Source organism: Echiichthys vipera, assembly GCF_963691815.1.
Source record: "Echiichthys vipera genome assembly, chromosome: 6".
NCBI classification, from domain to species: domain Eukaryota; kingdom Metazoa; phylum Chordata; class Actinopteri; order Perciformes; family Trachinidae; genus Echiichthys; species Echiichthys vipera.
The window spans coordinates 8,672,464-8,697,414 of record NC_139831.1 but is presented as its reverse complement, the minus strand read 5'-3'; the positions used below and the strand labels follow the sequence as shown (position 1 = coordinate 8,697,414).

The window sequence follows — 24,951 nt, the reverse complement described above, 5'->3', positions numbered from 1 at the left end:
CATATACATGTAAATCAAATATATCCTATTTATTATATTCACTCGTGTTTCCATTCATGCATGCACTTTTGCACACATGTAGAATAATGGGAGGCATCCACATTTGAGCTTCAGCAATTCATCCCCCCACCCAGAATATATCATTTGATGACTCTTCACTGGTGATTAGGAATCTCCCTTTCGACGCTGACCTGCTATTGGCTGGTTTAATGTGTGGCTGCAAGGCAGCACTTTACCAAAGCAGCAATCCCAGCAAGACAGGCACTATTAGGCAGCCAGCTACACATTCAATTCAATTCCCTCTCTAATGTAGCTGAAATGGAGAGCTCTACAACCCATCCCCCAACTTCTTTCTGTCAACTTGACACACTTGCTTGTGGTTAACGAGGGTATGTTTTCAGTCAGAAAAAAAGACAGAGACCATCTACTGATGATCAATAATGTTTGTTACCAATAGAAAGCTCTTAAGATGATCAAGGGGATTCTTTCATTCTGATTTTGATGAGGATACTGTGTAAATAAATCAAGATATGTGTTAGATTAGAGCCTATTTTTAGGTAAAAGTGCGCAAACAGTATCATTGATATCATCTGTATAACAGTGATAAGATATACCTTTTAAACTATGTATTATCTATTCAGGCGTTAGCATATTAAAGACAAACTAAATAAGATCCAGATCCAGCTGCCTGTGGACGCCTGTCTGTAAATAATGCTGGGAAAAAGTGAACAGTGAACGCAGCAGCCCGCATAGGGCCGATACCGATATACCTAAAAAACACAAATATAGACCTATAATAACGGCTGGCTGATGTATCGGTCTATCACTACTAAATAGCCTAATGTTATTTATCTTATTTGCACGACAGCATGTAAATTCTGTCCCTACATGGTTACGTGTTTGCAATTCTCAAAAAACTCCGACAGAGTTTGAGATTCACTTGTTCAAAGACTGTTTGGGAAGAGGCTCCACTCCAAACAGGAAAACAAAACTGAAACTTAACAGAGATCCTTTTATTATTTTGCTTGAGAAAATGATTCACTACTACAAAAACAACTCAAACAGAATTAAACAAACTGAAATTATTATAAATTATTTCTTTATAGAATAGAATAGAAATACTTTATTGATCCGAAGCTGGGAAATTGCAGTGTAACAGCAGCATTACACACAGACGCATCAAAGCAGTAATATAGGAATACAATATAACAGATACCTAAAAAACAAAATGTATAAATAAGCGGACTAATTAATTGTAGTGCAAATGTAAACATATAATAATCTAAGGTGCAGTGGGCAGATTATGAGAAAAACATCAGGTGCTTCGGATTGTATTGTTCAATTGTTTATTTTGTTGTGCTTGAAACTGAAAAGGGTGTTTGAATTTATCTTTGGACTGTTTCTGTTGGAGAACATTATTTTTGACCTTTTGGACACTTATTTAAAATACATTTTCTGATGCAGAGTGTAGCTCATTGTGTAATACACTGATTAAAAGTGAGTTTGTGGCTCTGATTATTGCTTGTATTATTGTGATCCTACTATCTGCTGATCCCCCCTCCCCCATGCTGTAAACCTGGGGAAACACTGGGCCAGTATTTCTGCCTCTCTCTGTTGGTAGAGCCTTTGCCAGCAGGATCCATCTTTATTAAATTAAACTCTCCAGCTTTCCGCATATGTTAATTACTGACAGCCAAGCTCATATCATTAAAATCACTCACTGGGAGCTGTGGACTGCCTCGGAGCCATGTTAAATACAGTACATGAATGTGAGTGTTGCAATGGGTTGAATAACTATGTTTCCTAATTATTCCTGTATATTCCCCTCAGGCATGCTTAGCTGGGGCAACTCCCATGGACATGTTGTCAAACAATTGTCAGGACTCATTAAAATGTAATTATAGGCAGACCATGCAAAAAGGCTATAGTGATTAAGTCGTCACTCTCTCTTTTGGGCTAAAAATGACTACATTGAATGAGACCTTTTTTTCTTAGCATAATTATTAACTAAATCGGAAAGTTATTTTCAATTGATGAAAAAAATTCACTTTTGTTAAGAACATAATATTTCTATGTACCGAGGCTGAATTGATTGTAAATAGTATTAAATGCCGAATGACGACACACCGTCTTATTTTTTCTTTAGTATCTTTACTATTGCTTAATTAATCAAAAGTATTTCTTATAAGATTATTTAATGCAATAATCAGGAGCAAGCTTTATTACTAAAATAACTGATAGTTGCAGCCCTAATAAATGTAACTCTATTGATCCCTTGCAGAAATATCAACTATACTTCATTCCTCCAATGAGAGGTCAGAGTAGATCAAGAACAACAGAATAATATTCTCAGTTAGAGGTCTGCAAGTGTGTGTGTATTTTGATGAATTGACTTGAAGTGATTTGAGACAGTCAATGATTATGTAACACTGGGTGATTGAAGTATTTCACTTACATTATTAATTAGGAAATCTATATATTTTAGGACCCCCTCGAAAATGAGAGGATCCATCTCAAGGGGCTATGCTGAATAAATGAATACTAATTCTAAATGATTTAAATTGAAATTAAATAGCATTGTGTTAGTCCATACAAAGAAACTGAAGTTTACATGATTGCCTATAAGGTTTGCTTTGCATACCTCTGGTACGATCCAATCATATTTATATGGGTGTACAAGTGAAGCTTTACATCCTGATAGTTCTCTTACTCTGCTCATAGCTTAAGAATGATGCTTGCTGTGGAGCTTTCCCCAACACCTCAATCTCCTATTTAGTATGTGTTGAACCTTGTGGTGCTGTTGTCTCTGTGTTTGTTATTTAGGTTGTTAGTCCTTTCAGCAGTATCCTTGTTGCTTCTTGGATTCCTTGATAGCTCCCTCAAAGAGCAGAGCCTCTTTCACCAAATCTAACTGAATAACCATCTCCAAGTCCTTGACGTAAGTGTCTCGGACTGAACTAATGCCTGGTGAGAGCTATCACATTAACTCTGTTTATGAATGCATTTGTTTGTTTGTGTATAAGACAAGAGAGGGGAAAGATAGGAGCCAGAAGGCCTGTTTTCCTTCATCCCATTACTGTCCAATGATTTAATAGGTCATCTGTCAGCAGCTGCTGCCAAATAGAAGGCTACAAGATCATTAGGTTTACTTTGCTGTTTCTAAGCTTGTTTTCATCAATCAACATTGTCTGCCTACTGAGACCTTTACTAAGCAGAACAATCTTTACTAATTTGACTATGTGGATTGTCTGTTAAATGTGTGTCTGTACGCCCTCTGGGTGCACATCCAACCATCCTGTCAGTCTTCTCAGTGACGCCTGCCACACAATGGCCTGCCGTTGAATTATTCATAACCTTGAACATTTAATCAAAGATGAAGAGCCAACTGCGATGTTCTGATATGTCACTGCCCCACCTGCTTACACTTTCCTTGAACCCTTTATTTACCTTTTATTTTATTTACACTGAATTCCATCAGAAAATCATGCTGCTCTTTCGTCAGATTTAGGATGATGTCCACAAATAATATAAATGAAATAAAAATCAGATAAAATGTACACACTTAAAGCCAAATCACTGCTTTGCCTTTAACGTATCTACTGTATCGTCTCTCTCTCTCATGTTTATTGTTTCTTCCAGTAGCTCTTTTCACCATAGTAATTTAGATGTCTGCCAGAGACCTAACAGTCTCTCTACATACGGCTGGACTCGAAGGTCAGACACTAGGACAGAGGCCAGAGCCCCTTCATATATATATATATGCACACACACAAACAAACAATCACACATACATTAAGTGAGACACTTACTGATGTGTACAGGAAGCCCTCACTGTTCATAGCCAGGTAGAGTTTGGTCTGCACCCCCTGGATGGCCACGACTCGCAGCCCCACTGGAATAAGGTTGAACATTGCTGGAAAGAGAGGGACAACAAAAACAAATGATAAAGTGTGCACGTCTGTCTTCATTTAATACAAGGACATTAAAGCAATAAATTAATTTTTAAAATCCAACATGATTTTATTGGATACTTGAGGTATATGGGATATAGTACATATTACAGGACTTAAGTAATTTGGTGAGCAATAAAAGTAGCTAAGCTTGACCGAGGCAGAATAAACATTGCTGTTTAACACAAGCCAGAAAGTGGACGAATGTCACTCAAAGAAATAAAAATTTTAGAGCAGGCAACACAGCCTGGTAGAATTCACCATTAGGGGTTAAAAATATTGTTAATATTGTTTCCTATTGCTGTCGGGATGGACAAGTGAGTTGTCAAAACCAAACCACAAATAGAGGTACAACATAAGCTCAGGGACTCAGCCACTCTCTCCCAAGGGGGTTTCAAAAAGCAAATGAACCAAATTAGAAACAAGACACAGACACAGAGAAATTGTTGAAATGACAAAGCAGCTCACACTGCTGTGTATTTACACACAAGTATTGCAAAGAACAGTATGTTAAATCCTTTATGATCCTTTAAGATGAATATAAATCAACTATAAAAAACAAAACGGGCAAAATGTAAATTATCTGACAATGCTGCTCTCTCCATAATGCATTTACGTAGCTATGGTTTAGGTGAAATACAGCAATTGCATAGATGTGTGATAAAAAGAACAAAATCACTTGCACTCCTCTGTAAATTCATATAGACCTGTAACCAGCGGACTGAGCTCGGGTCGTGAGGCTGAGAGAGCTTGCGGCAGCTCAGCTGGTCAATGAGATACAGTTCTACCTAATGAATGTGAGCCTGTACTGTCTACAGGTCTGTCTGTGTTAGTTTCATAAGATGCTGGCAGGGAACCCGCGGGCTGAATAGAGGAAAGCACATGTGCATCCACCTGAAAGTCTGTAATTAGGTTCCATCCCAAAAAAGGAAACACGGCTTTTTGTTCTGAATATTGTTGGACATACTGCTGTCTCCCTTGCTGTGGGTTTTTGTTTGACCCTTTTGATAGTACTTAATACAGTTAATCATATCCACAGTATCATAATGTTCATCTCAAGTTTTCCTTTTTCATTAGTGAGACACACAAGGACAGGGGCTTGTGGCTTAGACGCATGACAGGAGAACATCAGTTAAGCCGTGAGACAGTGTGCCCTCACTATAGTTCCTCTTGTCCTTAGCAGATCCCTATTTGCAAACTCCCTTGAGCGAAGTGCACTATGGAGGCTTTTTGATGGGCTATTTCATCTGCCCTTATCTCTTTAACACTGCAGACCCACCTCACTCCAGGCTTTCATTGTAAACAGCAGCCACAGGAATGCATAATGCATTTACTTGGTAGAGTAAACAGGCTTTTCTAGCATATTCCTGGTTCAGTGGAAAGGCGTTTAAGTCCCAGAACCACTCGCTTTGTGGTTTTCTGTCTCCCCTTTATCTCTGCTTCTCCTTCTCTAACTCTCTGTCTGCCCTTATTGTTATCGTTGTCTCTTCAAATGCCACATTCTCAACATACTGTCTGCTGTCATTTCCCCAGTGACACGTATGAAATTATTAAACGGTCAGAGTATATCAACAATAACAACAAAAGAATGTCAGGCTTTTGGACAGATAAAGGTCCCATGAGTCACTTTAAGAATGAAGGATACATTGGATGGTGACTTGGCTGGTCGGAAACAATATTTCCAAAACCGCTGCCACAAAAATATCATGCCTGTGAAACAGTTCTCAACAGTTGTCTTGTTTTTGTTTTCATGTATTTATATGATAATCATAATTCCTGTATATCTCACCTGAAACTGACTTCTCCTTACTGATACGGATGCTGTTTTCTGCATGGTGGAGGGTCCTCCTCTTAAAGGGATAGTTTGGCTATTTTGAAGTGGGGTTGTATGAGGCATCAGTCGATAGTCAGTGTGTTACATACAGAAGGTGACGGTTAGCATGCTGCCAGTTTGGAGAAGCAGCAGGGGTACAGACATGGAAGGTAAGCAATACTGCTGTGGCATGTGTATAGCACTCATATAACATATTTTAGCCACCTCATAAAGGAATACCTAAAAGCTAAAATGTACTCTATATTTATGATACATTTGCTGCTTTACCTTGCGGTCAGATGACACTTTCCTCCAGTTTCCACAAAGGTTTCCCTCTCTCTCTCGACCGTTGTAAAAAGTCTTCTGTATACTCAGATTCATTAATATATCCCCATGTCTCATGGAATTTCGCTGATCGAGAAATATTATAATCACTCATTTTCATTGTCTCGTATTTATTCCATAAGCGGTGGAAAGTCAGACTCGCACAGCTCATCTGCGGTGTAATACTGTGAGAAATTGTAATGCCAAAGGAAAGGGCTCTCTGATGGCAAATATGTTAATATATAGCTACTGCTATTGATTTTTTTTTAAAGTAGGCCTTTTATTTAAGGTGACAAAAGTATGTTTTGCGGCAGCTGTTGCCCCAGTCAGTGTCAGTACTCCTGCCTGCTCCTCCAAACTGGCGCAGCTAACTGTCATCAACTGTAGGTACCACACTGACTATGGATACAGTAAATACCACTTTGAGAAAAACTATCCCTTTAAATTCCCCCTTTAGAGGGTTTAGTTACTTTGTTATGTAACTGAAGCTCACTTTTAAATCGCCCAGCTTTTCAAACACAGTGTTAGTGACAGTCCCATAATGGTACAGCAATCAACTGCTCCTGAAGGAAAAACACACCACTTTCTATGACAGATTGGTGTTTTTCTATTTTTTTTGTAATGCCTGCTTTGGCAGATTTTTACAGGAGATGCTGCCAGTAAAATGTAGATCTTGAACAGATAGGACCTAATGTTTACAACTTCAATATCAGCAGTATTTTATGCGCGCTCTACAGTCATCTTGTGCATATTTTAAGCTTACAAACCAATGATAGATCTGATTGCCAAATTTGAATTTACTGAAGCTGTCAAGCAAAGACATAAACTAGGACTTGAAATCTTGCAATCATGGGTTGAACATGAGCCGCACTGAGATACACTAAGAACAGCATCGTCTCTCAACCTTGACATATTAGTGTATGACCATAATTACTTTACTAGTTGACAGTAAATCACATCCAACATTTTAGGTAGCTTTCATTCATTTTAACAAACTGCTTTTTGGAGCATTCTGCAATAGTGCAGTGCAGAGGCTCAATGTTTCCTTTACAAAAATTCCTGGTTGCAAGTCACAGATCACAGTATCAGTAAACTTTCTCCACAACTATTTTTTAGATTGATCCATTTTGGCTTTGCTAGGGGGGATGTCAGTAGTGAGGAGAGATGTCTAATGAAAGCTTTTCCTTTGTCAACCGACTCGATTTACAGACTTATTCAGGCATAGACTAGACACATTTGGATCTGTGTAAATATAATTCAATTCAATTCAATTTTATTTACAGTGCCAAATCATAACAAATGTTATCTCAGGACACTTTACAAACTAGGTAAAGACCACACTCTATGATAAACATAGACCCAACAATTCCCCCGTAGAGTACGGTGGCAATGAAAACCTTCCCTATTACAGGCAGGAACGTCAGACAGACCCAGCTCTGTGGAGGACGGACATCTGTCTTGGGGTATATACAGGGTATATACAGGTATGTGTCCCTTTTTCTTGTCTGTCGCTTAGATTTGATGATGTATTTCTTCCTCTCATGAAACATCTTATTACCTGAGCAGTTCTTGTCTTTATAATTGCACTGTTTTCACTCTGCGTCGCTCACTGATTTTTTTTCTCCCCCTTTGTACTCCCATCACGACCTACACATACACATCTGCAGTCTACTTCATTTCAGAAGGATTACCAGCTGGTGTACTGATGGAGATTTTCAGGATGGGGAACTCAATTACTTCCTTGCTCCTAGAAACACCTGAGCACACTGAAGAGGATGACAGGGCCACCACCCACTCACAGACCTTTCCAAGTGAAGAGCGGCACATGGAATAAGATGGGTGAGGAGGCCTGAGGGACAGTTTTCATGATTACTTGCAGGCTTTCTGCGTTCAGTTTGACAATAAGCCTAAATGTTTTCAGCAATGGCTAATCCAGTTTTAACTACGTATCTATCATTCTGCGAACAACATGCCTGCAGTTAGAGCTGCCTAAATATTCAGACAGAACCACCACTGATGTGACAACATTACATTGAACTTCTGTGGTCTAATTACTGTTCAACTGCAGTAGGTCTTTGGATGATGCAAACTGGGTTAAAAAAAACATGTAATGTTGGATTAAGTAAATTATTAAATACTTGTTTTCAGCAGCAATCCCTTGATTTAATTGCATTTAAGAGTGTAGTGCTTTGCATGACAGTTGGTACTATTTTTATACTATTGTTTGGTCCGGATGCTCAAAAGGGACATTAGTTGTACATTAGTGAGAAACAAGACAACGTCTCTTAATTAAAGTCAGAACACAGAAATGTGTTCACTGTTAGGGAAAGGATATTAAAGATAAAGTAACATTTGATGACAGGAGACAAGCTTGATTTCTTAAAAAAATGGCAATGGAATTGACACTTATCTGATACTACATGTCAGAAGACAAATGTATTTGGCTAAGTGTGGGATCCAAAGGGTCTCCAATCTTGCTGACAATAAATTGGAAAATTGGACATTTTTACACAATTTTTAATCCCAATTGTCTTTTTTTTTTTTTTTTTTTTACAAAGATATGGGTTGAAAGTGAAACATTCAGGACAAGAGTTGGAATGGACTGTATTTTGAACACTGTGACAGCACCTTGCCTTACACTTCTATCTTTTTTTTTCTCTAGATACCCAGTGGGTTTGCTCAGTTGAGATGCAACACGAGAGAATGGCTGAAACTGTCTTGGATTTGTTATTTCTAACACTGTTTGCCTTTTTAATGAAAATGTCACATCAGAAATATCAAACTTAGTTATTATTAGAAATATCAAACGTATTTATTATTACAGCCAAGTCAATCTTTGCTACAGTAGCAAAGATCGTGTGTGTGTGTGTGTGTGTGTGTGTGTGTGTGTGTGTGTGTGTGTGTGTGTGTGTGTGTGTGTGTGTGTGTGTGTGTGTGTGTGTGTGTGTGTGTGTGTGTGTGTGTGTGTGTGTGTGTGTGTGTGTGTGTGTGTGTGTGTGTGTGTGTGTGTGTGTGTGTGTGTGTGTGTGTGTGTGTGTGTGTGTGTGTGTGTGTGTGTGTGTGTGCGCATATATTCGAGTAGGTCCTCTCCCACCATCACAAGACACCAGTAGCTCCAAGAGGACTGTGCTCTCCGTCACCATGGAGACAAGCGCACCCAGCGCCTAACAACGCTATTTTTGGAGCAGTGCAAAGAGCTCTTTCTCGTTTTCCTATTCAGCAGCACTCTTTAATTTTCTCTTCAAAAACTATTTTCGAGCCAATGCGGGCCAGTTGTTATGTAAGTCAACAGAAAAGTGAGTCCATGCAGACATGATGGGTGGGGTGGTCGATGTGTGAAGGGTAATTGTGCGTGCTCCTGCACAGTCTGCTCTGCGTAGTGTTTAACTTATCAAGCCATTTCCCCCAGGGGAGTAATTGAATACAGAGGTCCTAATTCAGAGCTCCAGAAGTGTTTACATCCGCTTAGTGTTGGGATTACACATCAAAGCTGTTTCAGTGTGCCATGCAGATCTTTTTCTCAACAATACTGTTTTGGTGTGGGTGGGGGGAAAAGTGGAGATCACGTAGGTCACTAACTGCTGTACTGTTATAATCTTCAAAAGCATGTAGTGTCCAATGCACTTTCTAATTATAAGGTGGTCTGTTTGTGCTGTATTGTTACCAGACAAGTGGCTATGCTGTTACTCTTGCTCTACTTGATCTCCCGATTAATCTGTCTATTGCAAAACAGAGAGCTGGTGGGCTTAATGGCAATGATGGGGATTTTTCAATGCCATATGAGACAAAACTGTCTCTCACAAAAGAGACAGTCATCAGTGGTCAGGTTCCCATAGGATAAGTTTGATTGGATAAAATGAAACTCTGTACTAAGCAGTAGCACTTAAATGCACTGGCAAAGAAAAAGTGTTTTTCTTGGTATATGAACCAATTCTGTTGTAGAGATGCAAATAATCCATTAGTGGTCAACTATTACATTAAGCGCCAACCAGTCTGCTAATTAATACATCAGTTTGAGTGATTTTTATTAAAAGGAAAAAAATGTCTTATTCCAGCTTCTAAAATCTGAATATTTTCTGGTTTTGTTACTCTTACTTATGACAGTAAACTGAATATCTTTGAGTTGTGGAAAAACAAGATGTTTGATGGCAACATCTTGGGCTTTTGGAAAAACTGCAATTCAGCATTTATGATGAAACCTCAGAAGAGAAAAGCTAAACTCTACTCTTAAACTAATTCAAAGGGTGTGAATTTGATGTTGAAGTTGCCATAATGTTGATACTCCGTTATTACTCATTGTGTATAGCTAATGCAGCTCTCTGTCTGTAGCATATGGCATTGACAGTAGCTAGGTAAAATGCTCTCCCTGACCTACGGCATTGGATGTATGGTTAAAAAAATTAGGCAAACGAATGATAAGAGTGAAACTTACTGTAACCATTGTCCTCCTCCTTCGTTCCATCAATGGTTCCATCTGCCTGCAGCTGCAGGTGGAAACCTTGTCGACTGTACAGCTTCGTCACAATCCCCTTCAGCTGGGGCTCTATGGAAGCAGAGGGGACACAGAGATAATGGATTAAACCACAGACTGCAATGAGATGTCACCATAGCCTTTCTAAAGGGACATTTTGATGCTTTAGTTTGGGTTTACAGCTCGCTGCCATTTTGGAAGCTCCGACTGACTGTGTCAATCAAGCACACACAGTCAACACAAAGAACCTGTCAGAAGAAATGGATTTAAAGGAATCCTGTGTTGTTTAATAGTTTGGGAGACAGATTGTGGCCGCCGTTAGAGGAACTGCATTTTAGGATACTTTCACATTCACTTGACCACTCACTCATGGTGGTTGCCAATTTATGAAACGAGAGAACTAGTAAAGGCTCTGGCCTTGCTGATATCCAATATACAGATCCCTCCTGATCCTGTAGCCACTTTACGAGTACTATTTCACTTTTAATGTCCAGGGGGTGTATAAGCAAAATTTCAAGACATTTGATGGATTAAAACAATTTAAATAGTATAGTATTAATAGTATTGAAATGTAGCAAAAGAAGCACATGGGGCAGCAGTAGCTCAGTCTGTATGGACTTGGCTTGGGAACCAGCGGGTTAACACCAACCAAGTACCCAACAACAAACGGTGAAAAATTCCCCCAAGAGGGATTAATAAAGTATACATCAGTATTATTATATTGAAATGGTCAGAATTACAGTTTTCTCAATGTTGCTGTGTCCAAAATCCATGATCTGTTAATCTGTCTTTCTCTGCGGCTTAACTGATGTGACTAAAAGGCAGATGGACAAGAACAAATAATATAACATTTAAAAATGGCTTTGTGGTGTGGGTTGGTTCAGTGGTCTAAGATGGCTGAGGGCATTTCTTGTTTGTCACCCCATCTTTCTCTCTCCGTCCTTCCCACCCTTCCCTGCTGCATGTGAACGGTCCAATAGATAAGCGTTATAACTTACTAGAATTTGAGCAAATTACATTTAAAATGAAAGTACACCGATATGTGCAAATTCTATCACTCGTGATAAATATAGTGCTCAACATTTCAACACATTTTTTTTTTAACATTGTGAACAAGAACAAAGTAGGACTTAGATCGTTTTATTAATCAAAGGGACAAAGGTGTATGCTATCACTATGTAAAATGAGCCCCAATTAGACCAAAAGACAATAGTTTGAAGTGGAAGATCATTTACTTTTGAAGTGGCTGGGCAGCCTGTCTGTGTTACATCAGTGTAATGACTGATAAGAGCTAAGCGCTCTCCAGTCCCTGCTACTGTCCCTGGTGGAGTGTCCTTTACTGTGGTCTACCACACCTTTCATCTATCCTTTCATCTCACTTACCTTTCTGCCAATTCTGGGCTTACTAAGGTTACTTTAGCTCCAGAGAGGGTTTATTCAGTGTAAACCGGAAATATTGTCATAATTTGTTTTTAAACTGTGTACTTTTCATTATGAAGTAATAGCATGTCATTGGAGAATTTTCACATAAGGACATACACTGAGAAATGTACAATTTTCAACACGTACTATAAACACCTAAGAATCTGACCATGTGCACACACTGCTTTACCAGATACATCAAACACGGTCCACACCGTATTTCCAAAAGATGCCAGTTCTTTGTGTTTGGTGTAAGTCACACTCAGACAACGCCTCCTTCTTGGCATTCATTGCTTCCTCCACAGGATGTAAATGGACATTGAAAGTGAGAAAGGTGCAAAAACTGTATGGTAGTTATGATGTGTAAAAATACAGCCTAACCTCCAGGTGCATCATATACAGAGTTAGAAAATGGATTGGAAATTAACTAAGTGGATGGGAATGAATAAAGTTTGGGAGAAAACATGTTGCTGTTGTCGTCCTCATCATTGATGTTGTTGTCGTCCACAGACATGGAGAAACTGAGCCAACTAAGAAAAGGTGAGCTTTGGGCCTGAGTAAGATAGGATCAGACCAGATATGCAGCCTTTGTGACTTTTGTGCTGAATCTGTAAGGGAGCAGGTGCTTTAGGTTACAAAGACACATTTCTGTCATTGCAGTCAGAGCGCTTTAAGAGCCACCTGAGCCGTGACTCACACCAGGCTACACCTGATATAAGTGTATAAGTACATCCTTATGATAGTTTTCATTTTAGTTATGACAAGCAACTGCCATTTACTTATTCTTAGCTGTTGCATACATTTCAGACAAATAACTTGGCCAACAGTTCATAGGGAAATATAACATATGAGCTATTTGTGAGGGCTGCTTAAAGTTCTATATAAAAGTGAAGGGGTGCTCATTTAAATCTGTGTCTCTATTATATTTAAATCATAGTCTACCCAAGGGTAGCATGCATTAAGACATTCTGCAAACTGGTAATACAGTTTTTTTAATTGCCTATGATTAACTGATTATCCAATTTAATTTGAACAGTGGTCAGTGACAGATTGTGAAGTCTAATAAGCACTTTTGTATATCTTGTCCAGTGTGGCCTGAATCAGTGGATGGCGAATGATGAAGTATGAGTTTAATATATTCCTCTGCACTCTGAGATGCGAAAGGTGACTTCTCTGAGGACAAACTTCATAAAGGAGCTCTCTCATTCTCCCACCAACTTTGCCATCAATTATTCTTTTGGAATTTGCATATAGAAATCGAGCAGTGCTCAGTAAATTTTACATTATATGCCATATGGAATGTAATGGCACCCTACAGGTGAAAAATAATTAGTGAGGCTGAGGATAATCTGATGAAATTGCACAACAGACCTGGTCGTCTCCTTCGTCTCTTCTTGGAGCCAAAGAGTTTGACCCGGGAGAAAACGTTCAGTCGATTTGGTTTTTCACAGGTTCCTTTGGCTTTACTGGGGCTGCTAACGCAACGGCAGGCATTAGACTTCTCCCGCTCCCTCGCCTGCCTTTTCTGCCTTATGAGGGAGCTGGCAATTGCTGCAGCCATGGCCAGTTTGGCTGCGTTTTGGAAGAAAAACTTCCGAAGAAGCTGAAAATAATCACCCAGAAAACTGGATTCCGAAGGTAAACGTCCAGGCGCAGCAGTGATAATCTGAGGCAACTATAATGATTCGTCAAATAACCAAAAAAAAAAAAAAAAAGCCAAGTGTACTATGAAGAGTAGAAAATGAGAACAGTCCCAGTAGTGCGGTTAGATAATGTCCAAATGAATCATTGTTTCGTGAATTTGGGCGTTATTCAGGAATCGCCCGTTGTATCTCCGTGAAAAAGAGTGACACAAATAAAAACCCACACGTTCCACCTTGAAGCTGCACAAATACTTTCACATGTTCCTCCAACTGTATCATGTTCTCTGCACCACAACAAAAACGCACACACCCAGTCCCTTTAAGCGCATATCATATCACTACATAGCGGCGCACATGGTATTCGAGCAGCGGATCAGTCTTGAATGAATCTCACTGCGCAGCCAAAGGATGGAAACACCTGTTTGCAGACCCCGGGAGTGTTTGCAGTGCTCTTAATCGGTTTCCTCTAATCTCTGACTAAAGCTGCTGCTGTTAGAGACTTGCACTGCGTTTTAGAAAGGCAACGCAGAGGATGTGAACGACTCACTAAAGACATTCCATCTGTTTTTCTGTATTTTGTCGAAGCGAAGTAACGCAAAGCAATAGCGGAAGGCGCATCTTTCTGAATGTCCGAGAACAGCGCAAAGCACAGACTCAGCTGCTGCTGCTCAGAGCATCCCACCGTCCTGGAGAATGAGCAGTGGGGAGGAGGGAGAGGACAGGGAGTCTAACTAGTGAGACACGAATCCAGTCAATGTACACAGTGGAGGAAATCTCCATATGGGATAATTCATGTTACATATCACGGGGAAGGGGCGTAGATAGCGTGGGGGCGGGGAGTTGGAGGAGAAAGAGGACAGATTTTCTTGAACAAGAGTGGACAGAAAGTCACAGGAACGAGTAAAGAACTGCTGAAAGTCTTGAGCTCGGCTGACTATTTCAAGTCCCATGGTCCTAACTTGTGTGAGGGCGAGAGTCCAACCGTAGACTATGGGCCGTAAAAAGATGACTAACTATATATATATGTATATATGCATATGTATAATTGCTCACTTTTTCGTGCAAGATAACTGGGGCTAAAACAGCAGGTAGCCATCATCAGACCCTGATATTAATTATTCTTTTAAATGAAATGGACTGAGCGGTGGATTAGTGGGAGGAAATACGATCGAAACAGCCACAAGCCGGCATCATACATTCCCATATAATATGAGAATATAATGTGAAATATTTCACTTCAAAATTTGAATGCCACTCTTACCTTTGGCCGTCTCTTCATGAGCAAATACTGGTAAATTATAAATGTAAATAATAAAAATGCCAACGGACAAGACTGTGGTCTATACTGTTAAAGTAACTATAATGTCCAGACAAAAGTGACACATGTCCTGTCACTCTGTCACTTTCACCCCTACCCCATCTCTCATTTCCGCCCAGTCTGGATAGAGCACAACTAACGTCCTAACCGATGGTGCCATCTACAGTCCTCAACCAAAACTACCGTAGATGGTTTATTTTTTATTATTTATTTATTTCCTCTGATTAATAATAAACACCAGTAACACACCTCAAGAGTGGGCAATGCATTTGTTGGTTAAATATGAGGCGTCGCTCAGTCTGAAGAAAATGGAAGTGAAACAGAAGTAAATACAGTAAACAACTCTCTCAAAACTAAACATTACAGGTAAAATATGAACCCGCTCCTAAACACGTGTCGTGAATAAACACACAAGCTCTAATCAAACAGCATCAAAACTCCAGAGATGATATAAAATGCTTTAAGCGTTGATTGCTGCAGGCACCTCCGCTTCAGCACCACGGACAGCTCCAAGGCGCTTAAATTGCGCACAGTACAAAGAAAACCACCATTTATCAATAGAATAAAATACTACTAAACATTATTACTAGCATCCCTAAAGCCATGAACATTTTTTTTTAACTTTGGAAGCTTTGACTCAATAAAACTTAACAAACATGATTTGATTATAAAAAAAAGGCAAAACAAGTGTAGGTAAAGTCGAAAACAGAAACAGCAGCCTACCTGAAACCGATTTTCTCAATGGAAAAGTCATGATTCTCTACAGCGCAGTCAAATCGGAGACTCGGATACATGCAGTCGTTGGGTGGTGAAGGGAAGAGAAGTCTACATCCAGCAAAGTTCAAACCATTGTCAGACAACTGTCAGAGGCGTAATGGAAGAGAAAGCGTCGAGGCGTGGCCATCGACAGGAAGATCATTACAGGACATTAGCGACATACCATTATGACTTCTAAAATGCTCATTAAACATTCATTTAGAGGTCTTGTTTATCCGGAAAACACTGGCGCTCGCTGTACTGCGGGGCTGGATTGAAGAAAAGTGATCGAAAATGATGCAGGCTGAGATTGTACTTCCTTCTTGGAGAAGAGGAGACTTTGATCTCATATTACAAAAAATGATGTAAAATGATCCGATAATGCGTTGACTAAACCGGTTATACAGGCCTGTCCGCTTTGGAGTGAAAAATATCGATGTACAATCAACTGAGACAACATACATTAGGGAAAGTGTTTTTACAAATACAATTCCCTTTTCTCCGAAACTTTAGAGGCAGTTTAATATATATATTTATATATATAGTCAGCTAATACTGACATTGACCAAATATGGCATTATTTTTATCAGCATCACAGCTTATTGTCAATGAAATGCATGACTTTTCTTGGTTTCTTTGCAGCTCTAGTCTGTATTAGTACGATTATGTAAATCATGATATTGCATATTTTCTCACGATTTAGAAACCTAATTTTATGTAATTGACAACATTTTAGTCATTAAAATGTGTCTGAGTAGTAAAAAATGTAATGTGACGAACTCGGACCACATTTATTTTGCTTTACCCCGACTGTAAATGTAGAACATATTTTAAAAGACGTGATTACAGAAGTGAAATCAGATTTATTGATGTCCTGTATGTAATGACAGACTAAACAATGAGATACAATGGGTCTTACAGAGATATAATGGGTCTTACAGTAGTTACTTTTGAGGGACGCTGGTACCCACTGACTATGCACAGCTTTGACCACTAGATGGAGCAAATAGACAGGCTATAGGGAGCAGTAGGTTCACCCTAAAGAGAAAATCCTCCTCAAAACTAAACTCAAGTCATTTATTTAGACATGCACCTCTCCATGCAGATCATCAGGACCCAAATTAATCATTTAATCAAAATTTTTGACTTCGGTGTATTCACAACTGACTTGACAAACATCACATTAACATGCAGATGTGTTTTATTTAATATAAAGTGAATCGTTTTGAAGCAGAAAATATCTTTATATCCCCACTATTCATTGAGTAGTATCAGGATTTGTCTCTAAATGATCATATGCACAACTAACTAATATTTATTTACAGTTACAAATGCTTACTAATACATATTTCAATTCTAGACTGACTAATAACGCAAGATGCTGACCAGAGAGCCACATGGAAGACATTTTTGTGGTAATGTACTTGAACTAGATACAGTAGCAATATAAATAGAGCATGGATCAATGTCCAAACGCCTTGTATTGATTTACATGGGATGTGGCTTAAATGACATGAAACAGAGATGAAATGGCATTGATGTTCTCCATAATGGCATAGAGGCACTCTAACCTTTAACCCCACACTAGGCTAAACTGGGCTTTATGGATTCAGCATCTAAAGAGCAGGCGGTTACTTAATATATAGCAGCAATGTGATCCATATAGGCCATCTTTAGTATAATTAGAATTCCTACAAAGCAAGATAAAGCAAAGCTCTTACATCAAGAAATACAAATTACAACATTTTCAATGAGCAAAACATAAATGTTCCTCTTTGTGAGGTATTATTATGCAGGAATCGCAAATGTGTATTAGTCTGGGCCCTCTTACTTAATTTTTCAATTTAAAGGGGGCAATGGTGAATGTCTTCTGGAAACAATTGGATAGACTTCAAATCACAGCTAAACAGTGCACTAAGATGTGTTTCTGAAAACCTTTTATGTGAGAAAATAGGCAACACAGTAACAGAATATCAAGTGATATTTGATCAGCACTGACTAGTTTGACAGTTTGATCAGAGTTTTTTGAGCCTGAAAGACACTGTAAATCTGCCTTTAAGGGAGAGGGGCCAGACCAAAACAGCAGGAATGTGGCAGATTTATCTTCCTGTCTACTGTCTATCATATGTGCCATATACTGTAAGTCCTCGTAAAATGTGACCTTTCCTACAGTAGGCATACTGTGGTCCTACCCTGTGATATATGTGACTACTGCACTCAGGACGAGGTACATATTGAATCTCTATACAACCAGATTTAAACTGCAGCAGTATCCATGCCCTGTGATATCTAATACCTCTAGTTCTGCCATGAGCAAACAGAAGCAAATCCCAGGTTTTGCTTCAGTCATCTCAATACTGATAAACCTGGGTCATCAATCAAGCAGAGAGTGTGGCCCTTCAAGAAGATGACTGATTTTATCACTGACAGTTAGACGGACTGAAAGAGGTTGGGCTGCATTGTACAACAGCGACAGTAATCAAACAACTAAGATGATACTAAACAAAGTGCAAATGTGTCCAGGCCTGATAAGGTCTGTCAAGCTGTTGGTGCTTTTCTTAGCAGCAATGATAAAGGAGGAAAAATACAAAATAGGATACAGCAGCAGAAGTGGAACTGGTGAGATAAATACAGGAGAGAGACGTTTTATGTTTTAAATAGAGAATGTGTTAAAATAAAAATAGAATAAATCATACACATTTGATTTATCCTAATTTTGTCAGTGTCATTTTTATTCAGAAGCCTCTGAAGAAAATATAGATTTTGTCTTTTTGTAAGACAAAAGTGGACTATGGCTATATTTGACTCATTTGAAGTCTAGCAGACTTAAAGCATGCTTAACTGCAAGTTGGCCACTGAAGAGAGATGCATTTATGAGTATGCTAAAAGAAAAATCAAGAAAATCAAACCTAGCAGATGAGAGATAACGCACCAGCCTCTGGTTTTATCCAAATGCATTACATAGTGTATACACAAGTGGCCTCTAAAACCTACACCTGTAGACACTAAATAAGACAAGCAAGAAAGACACACACACACAGACACACACACACACACACACACACACACACACACACACACACACACACACACACACACACACACACACTGTGTATGCTTTGGTTGCTTGTGTAGCATATTAATTACTATAGTGCCCCAGAATACCAGTCTGCTGTGGCCTCCCGGGGGCACCTTCACTGTACTGCTTTCACACACATACACAGCTAGAGAGTGGGGAAATAACTGGCATAATGTGATCATAGTATGCGTAATGCTAAACTCTGATTGTAGCACAAGAGTATAGCGTCCTACAATGCACGCAGATTTGTAATGTACAGTACTATAATGTATAACATTTTTAACAGTACAAGATTAGATTTGAATTCTGTACACTACAGACCGCTCGGCTAGAAGTACACTCTGGTTGTGCAGACCTTGCATGCTCTCGCAGTCTCGTAATGTTGATGAAAGTAAACAATAATTTGTGCCTCATGATTTGGATCCACTCAAAAATCGAATGACTTGTTGGGCCCATGCTACAGCCTTCCACTAAGTTTCATGAAAATCGGGCCAGTGGTTTTCCCCGTAATCCCATAGACAAACACACTAACCGAAAACTTAACCTCCTTGCGGAGGTAAAGATGCGTTGAGGCGCCAGAACTATGCAAGCGTACTGCAGAAACTGCCGTTATAGAAATGGGCTGCAGGAAGTGTTTACACTTTCTTACACAGTTTTCAAACATAGTCCTACTGAAAGCACCACTCAACTGTGCAAGGACTGCATGACTTCACACAGACCCAAAATGTCCAAGCCCCCTGCTGCTCTTGCCATCACTGGCCACTAGAGAGCAGAGCTCCAAAATAAAACTGAAAGAGGCCTGTGCTGCCAAGGTTGAGCACAGTGTTGACCTTTGTATTATTAAATATAGTTGAACAATTAAAGCTATCTATTCTTATTAATAACCTGAGGCTTTCATGATAACACTAAGGGTTTAATGAATTTAAAATTCATAGAAAAAAGTGGCCTCAAAGGGCAAACACTGAATAAATGGGGAGGTTAACCTTGCTTGTGGTGTATAATAGAGGGCAAAGTTGCATACTAGGATAGGGCCACTTATTATATATAGATAGTAACTGTCCTTGTAAATAATATCATAACATACCATTGGAATCTGCAATAGCAGTATTTTTAGTCGAACCTCTTCAGAGTGAGGGAATAAAATATTATCAGGGGAAAAGGAATGATCTCTGATAAGCTCAGAGGGTTGCTGTTCAAACCATTCAGCCCTTTGGCAGCATTGTGCTGGCTGTCTGCTCTTTGTGCGTGCACTGGTACAGTAAATCCACTACAACAGCAGCTTATAGCATGCTAGGCCACCAGTGCCATAGTGATACCTCGCGTTACCATGGAGACTGCACATACGTAAGAAGCTGTGTGTGTGAAAGAGGGAGTGAGAATGGGGGGTTGGATATTAAAGAACAGGGAAACCATAACTCAAGGTTCCCGTAGTGGAGGGTAGAGAATACAGTCATGGCTGACTGCCAGAGTCATGGCGATGATTGTGTGATCCATCCCATCCCCTTTAGAACCAGAGGGCTGTGTGCACAGTATGAACGCAAGGAGTCAGTAGGAGGAGCTAACCATCAGTGAGGAACGTTATATATTTGAATATGCAGGAACTCTTAGATGTACCTAGCAAGGGTCAGCAACTCTGCTTCGTTATTCAGTGTTTTATTCTGTGCCTAAAGTGCCAGAAAGATTTTTTAAATATATTTTATGAACAGGATAAATCTTGTTTTAAGTCGTAGTGGAAAAAACACATCTATTTTTAAACATCAATACTGTAAGATGATGTCTGAGCTGTGTGCCAGCCCATTCCTCATTAAACCACCACCAGTTCTATCTCCATCTCACTTTAAAACACCTAAACTAATTAGGAGCAGACAAAAGCAATGCCTGGCATTTTCCATCTAACCTCTCACCTTTTGTATAACAACCGGCTTCAAAGTCTTTGTCTGCTGATCAGTACTGCCATATTTTCCTCTCACATGAGAGAATAACTCTGTCACCCGAGAGAAATGAGCACAATTCTATTTTATACATAAATAAAATGGCACTGAAACATAGAATTGAAATGATTTTAGGAGCAGAGCATCTGCCAGACACTTTGCGTCTGTCTGCTTGACAATGATACGAATACATACAAATGTGCACTGCTGAATAATGTTCATGCATTAGATGTTTGGTAAATGCAAGAGTCATAAAGTGGAAGAAGAGGTTATGATCTTCTCAGAAGATGACATTTCAGTGCATCTTCACTCATGTGTACCTTAACCCGTTGCATAATATATAAGGCAAATTTCGACCACTTATTAAAATACTTGTGATTGTAATGTGTTACTAAAATCGGGGACATTACAATCCTTAGCACATTACAAGAGTAGATTGGTCCATCTTTCTATCTATGCTCAGTTGACTGTTTTGATATTTGATTCTCTAGTTTTCATAAGCAGAGATTTGACATTCAAATTTAAGTGGCTCAATTGTGAAAACAGAAATTTTACTCTCTATAATCTGTACCAGAAATAACAGTTTCCATGCTTAGTAGATGTTTGGATTAGATCAAATGAGCTGTTCCATTGGGTGGCCAGTGGCTCAGTGGTTAGAGCTTTGACACATGTAAAGGCTGGGTCCTCAAGGCAGCGGTCGCAGGTTTGACTCTGAACTGCTGCTCTTTGCTGCATGCTTCCCCCTCTCTCACTTTTTCCTGTCTGTCCTATATATAACAAAGGCTTGAAAAACTGACAAAAAATAATCTTGAATAATAAAAAAAAGGGCTGTTCCTTGCAGGTACTTGGTATACATTTTTAATTTAAATCAGTGAATAAAACACAGCAAATACACTTTTGAAGCTGTCAGTTGTTAATTTCACTGCATGTGAAGTGCATAAAGTGGCCGGGAAGTAAGCATACTATGGACTTTGACTTGCTAGGGCTTCTGTGCTGTTTGTGTCTTTATATGTGTGTGTCTGTATATGAGCGTGTGTGTAAGGCTGTAATGACATGGAGAAATCTCAATCAGAGGCACCAACCGATGTGTGAAATGGCCAGAGTTCAGACAGCAGCCTGCTTGGAATGAATAATGTCACACCAGCAATGTGCTCTCATTACCCCCGACAAGATTATTAACTACAGGCCACAGAGGTTCCCTATTTCTCTTGTCCTCTAACCAGCTGACCCTTATCTAAAAAAAACATGTAAATGGTTGGCAATACTTTACTAAAAAGCTCCAGGCCAACGACCCTGAAGCTGATTCTCTTTGATAATAACAAAGTCTGGCATATCTTCCTTGGAACCCGGGTGCCCTGAGCAGGAATATGGAAAAGAGGCAGGTTTATTTACCGCTCAGGATCAGTTATGAAACATCAATGAGATGATGTCGGCAGCCTACGTTTTTGATGGGCCACTAATGGATATTTAAATGTAATATCTCTGTGTGTACGTGGACGCAGTGTGTGTGGATTTGTCTTCCAATTGCATGACCCTGTGGTTCTCAGGGCCCCTGCGGGATTGAGGGTGAATCATAGCCATGGTGTTGTAGAGCAGAGGAAGGTGAGTAAAAGTCCCTGTGACTGATTGCTGTGTGTGGAGTCCTAGACAGTGCAAATGCTTTAAGAAGCAACAGAACTAAATCCACATTCTAAGGTTGATTCAATAAACAAGACTCAGTTCAGATTATATGGAACGTAGTTTAGCTGCACGAAAGGCAGAGGACAAAGTTCAAAGCTACTTCCAGGCTTATAATGCTATAATGTACTATACAGAATCAGCTTTGTGCATATGATGCCTGTTTCTAGGTTAGCGATAGCACACAATCTCTAATGCCCCATTACGTTTCCATCATCTAGCTGAAGCAGAGTGAGTGGAAGATAAGATCATACAGCATGATGTATGCACACATGGACTTGTGTGTATAGATAATTCAACAAGCGCACATAACATACATGCATTATAGACGTAGACACACACACACACACACAGGCAGCCAGGCCACAAAATCTAATAGGAGTCTCTAAATGTCTGTTATCAGAACAACATCCAGTATCTATCATTGCCAGCATCACAACAGGAGGTAGCCGGAGGAGGAAATCATGCGGGAGATTTGGCTCCCTGGCCAAAATGGATGACTGAACAGTAACATGTGAATCATACATGGTGAGTCAATGGAAGTCCTTTGGCAATATCACGGTGGCAAAGCTACAGAGAGAAGGCATTTAGGAGTTCAAAAACCATAAACAACAAAATCACTTTTATTCTTGTTCAAGTTATAGCTCCTCCATTAACCAAAACGCACCCAGAAAATGGGCTCTCGTTACCGTGAAGAGGGACATCTGGTATCAAAGAGAAACCAAGGAAGTGTGCTGCAGCCAGAATACAGACGCTCAGACTTTTTGAAAGTTTGTATTAATAACTCCATGCTAATTATATCCCGTCTAGCAAGAGCAGTCTTAGTCCCAGAATACAGTCAGTGAAGTGATGTTGTCCTACATATCCCTTCCAGTATGACACATCAAGGAAGGGAATGGAGTGAGATTAAAGGTATCATCTCAGACACCAGCTGGCTTAAACTGTCTACTTACTGATGGAGACACAAAGGAAAGCTCTGAGACTGGCATGAGAGCACAAGGTCATGCTCGCTTCTTTCTTAAGAGTTGCTAACTTAGGACACATTGTTGTCTCAGATGATGGACACTTCTTAGCGAGGATGTTGAAAGCGCAAACTATGCTATTCCTTAAACTAAAACGGTCGCTAACATGGCGTCTTGATTTAGAAATGGCAACTACACAAGGTCTTAAGAGAGATTAAACGTTTTGCCTCCTTGTGCTCATTTGGTGAGAAGAAGCGCTGACTGTCCTCAAAATAACCCCATTGCATCCCTTGTCTGGCCTCAAGAATAACTTTGAATATTATGCAACAAGGCCTAATGTGCAGTGCAGTGAACTGGGTGTGAACATTAATGAAGCTCATTTAGTTTGGCCACACACTCTTTATTTCCCCTGCCACTGATGTATTTCCTCGAGGAAGGTACTGGGGGGTTTCATTCCCCCGACTGCAGATCTGAGAGACAGGGAAGCTTCATGGAGGAGAATGGTTCTTCATACTGTACAGCAAGTGATGAATGGTTGTATATGAGTTCTACATTTCTGGCACTATACACTTCAGGTTAAAATGATTACCTATATTTAAAAAAATATCATGCCAGTGTGATTGCATGGTTCAGATTGGCATGGATTATTTCTGTGAACTTAAAAACCCAATGTGTTAGGTGGAACAAATCAACTAAGCTGGAAATGACACGACAGGAGACATGACTCAACTTATGGGAGTGGGTGGGTAAATAGGTCATGTTCCCTACCCGACATAGAGTATCCCACTTTTCACTTTCAACCCCTGTGCTTGTTAGAGAAGTCAGCACACAGGGAAATCAATAGAAACATAATGACCATGGATGGTAGTAGTCCATTGTCTGGAATATAACAGGTGGGAGGAGCTGTGCAGAGCTGATGGAGAACCCTACAGATGTATGAAAAAGTAGGCCAAAACACAGCAAGCAGCAATGGCTCTCTGTGGTCTGTAGTAGGCATTTAATATGAAATGCAGCATTATTACAAAATAGCATTGGACTTGTTAATCATTATGAAGCATGCAGTAATAACATAATGTTATCTAATCCTTTGTGGAAATGATGTCGTGCCAAGGTATTAACACCAGCCAAATGCCGTAAAATAGCCTACTGTGCCGCACACTTAGAGTGTTTTTAAGGACTTAAAAAATAATAATAAATATACTAAAAGTAAAACTACTTACTTTAAAAAAAACCTCTTTGTTTCTCTGTCCTTGTAGTGAAATTTCTGCCTTTTCCCCTTATTTTGATAGACTTCACAGATATTACCCTACTTTTAACATATTAAAAGTGTATAGCAAAAATCTAATTTTGGTGCTAATGTCAACCAAAGACTACTAAATTATTGTAATACCATTCTTTGTCAGTGTATACCCTTAAATGCATACCCTTTCTATGTGTAAACAAGTGTCATTAACCAAGGAAAATGCTGACAAAGAAAATTACGAAAACCTGACCTCTGAGTCGGCGTATATTATTTATTGTGCACTGATTTATTTCTATTAAAGACTGCAGCAAACTTTATTCAGCCACAAAACGATGCAGTGGCTGTTATTAAGTGAAAACTTA

At 39.4% G+C, this 24,951-nt stretch overlaps 1 protein-coding gene across 3 annotated transcripts in view; it reads right to left on the bottom strand.

The window, feature by feature from the left end:
• fgf13a (fibroblast growth factor 13a) overlaps positions 1-24,951 on the bottom strand; it is a 96,088-nt gene that overhangs the window by 13,845 nt on the left and 57,292 nt on the right. For 2 of the 3 annotated variants that reach the window (XM_083914682.1, XM_083914683.1), the window contains exons 4-5: positions 10,520-10,630; positions 3,810-3,913 (exon numbers count right to left, since the gene is read on the bottom strand). In XM_083914682.1, the coding sequence (XP_083770808.1) occupies positions 3,810-3,913; positions 10,520-10,630 (215 nt within the window). Of the gene's footprint in view, positions 1-3,809; positions 3,914-10,519; positions 10,631-13,351; positions 13,545-24,951 lie in introns of those variants that run through there. The other variant, XM_083914684.1, reaches the window with a different exon arrangement.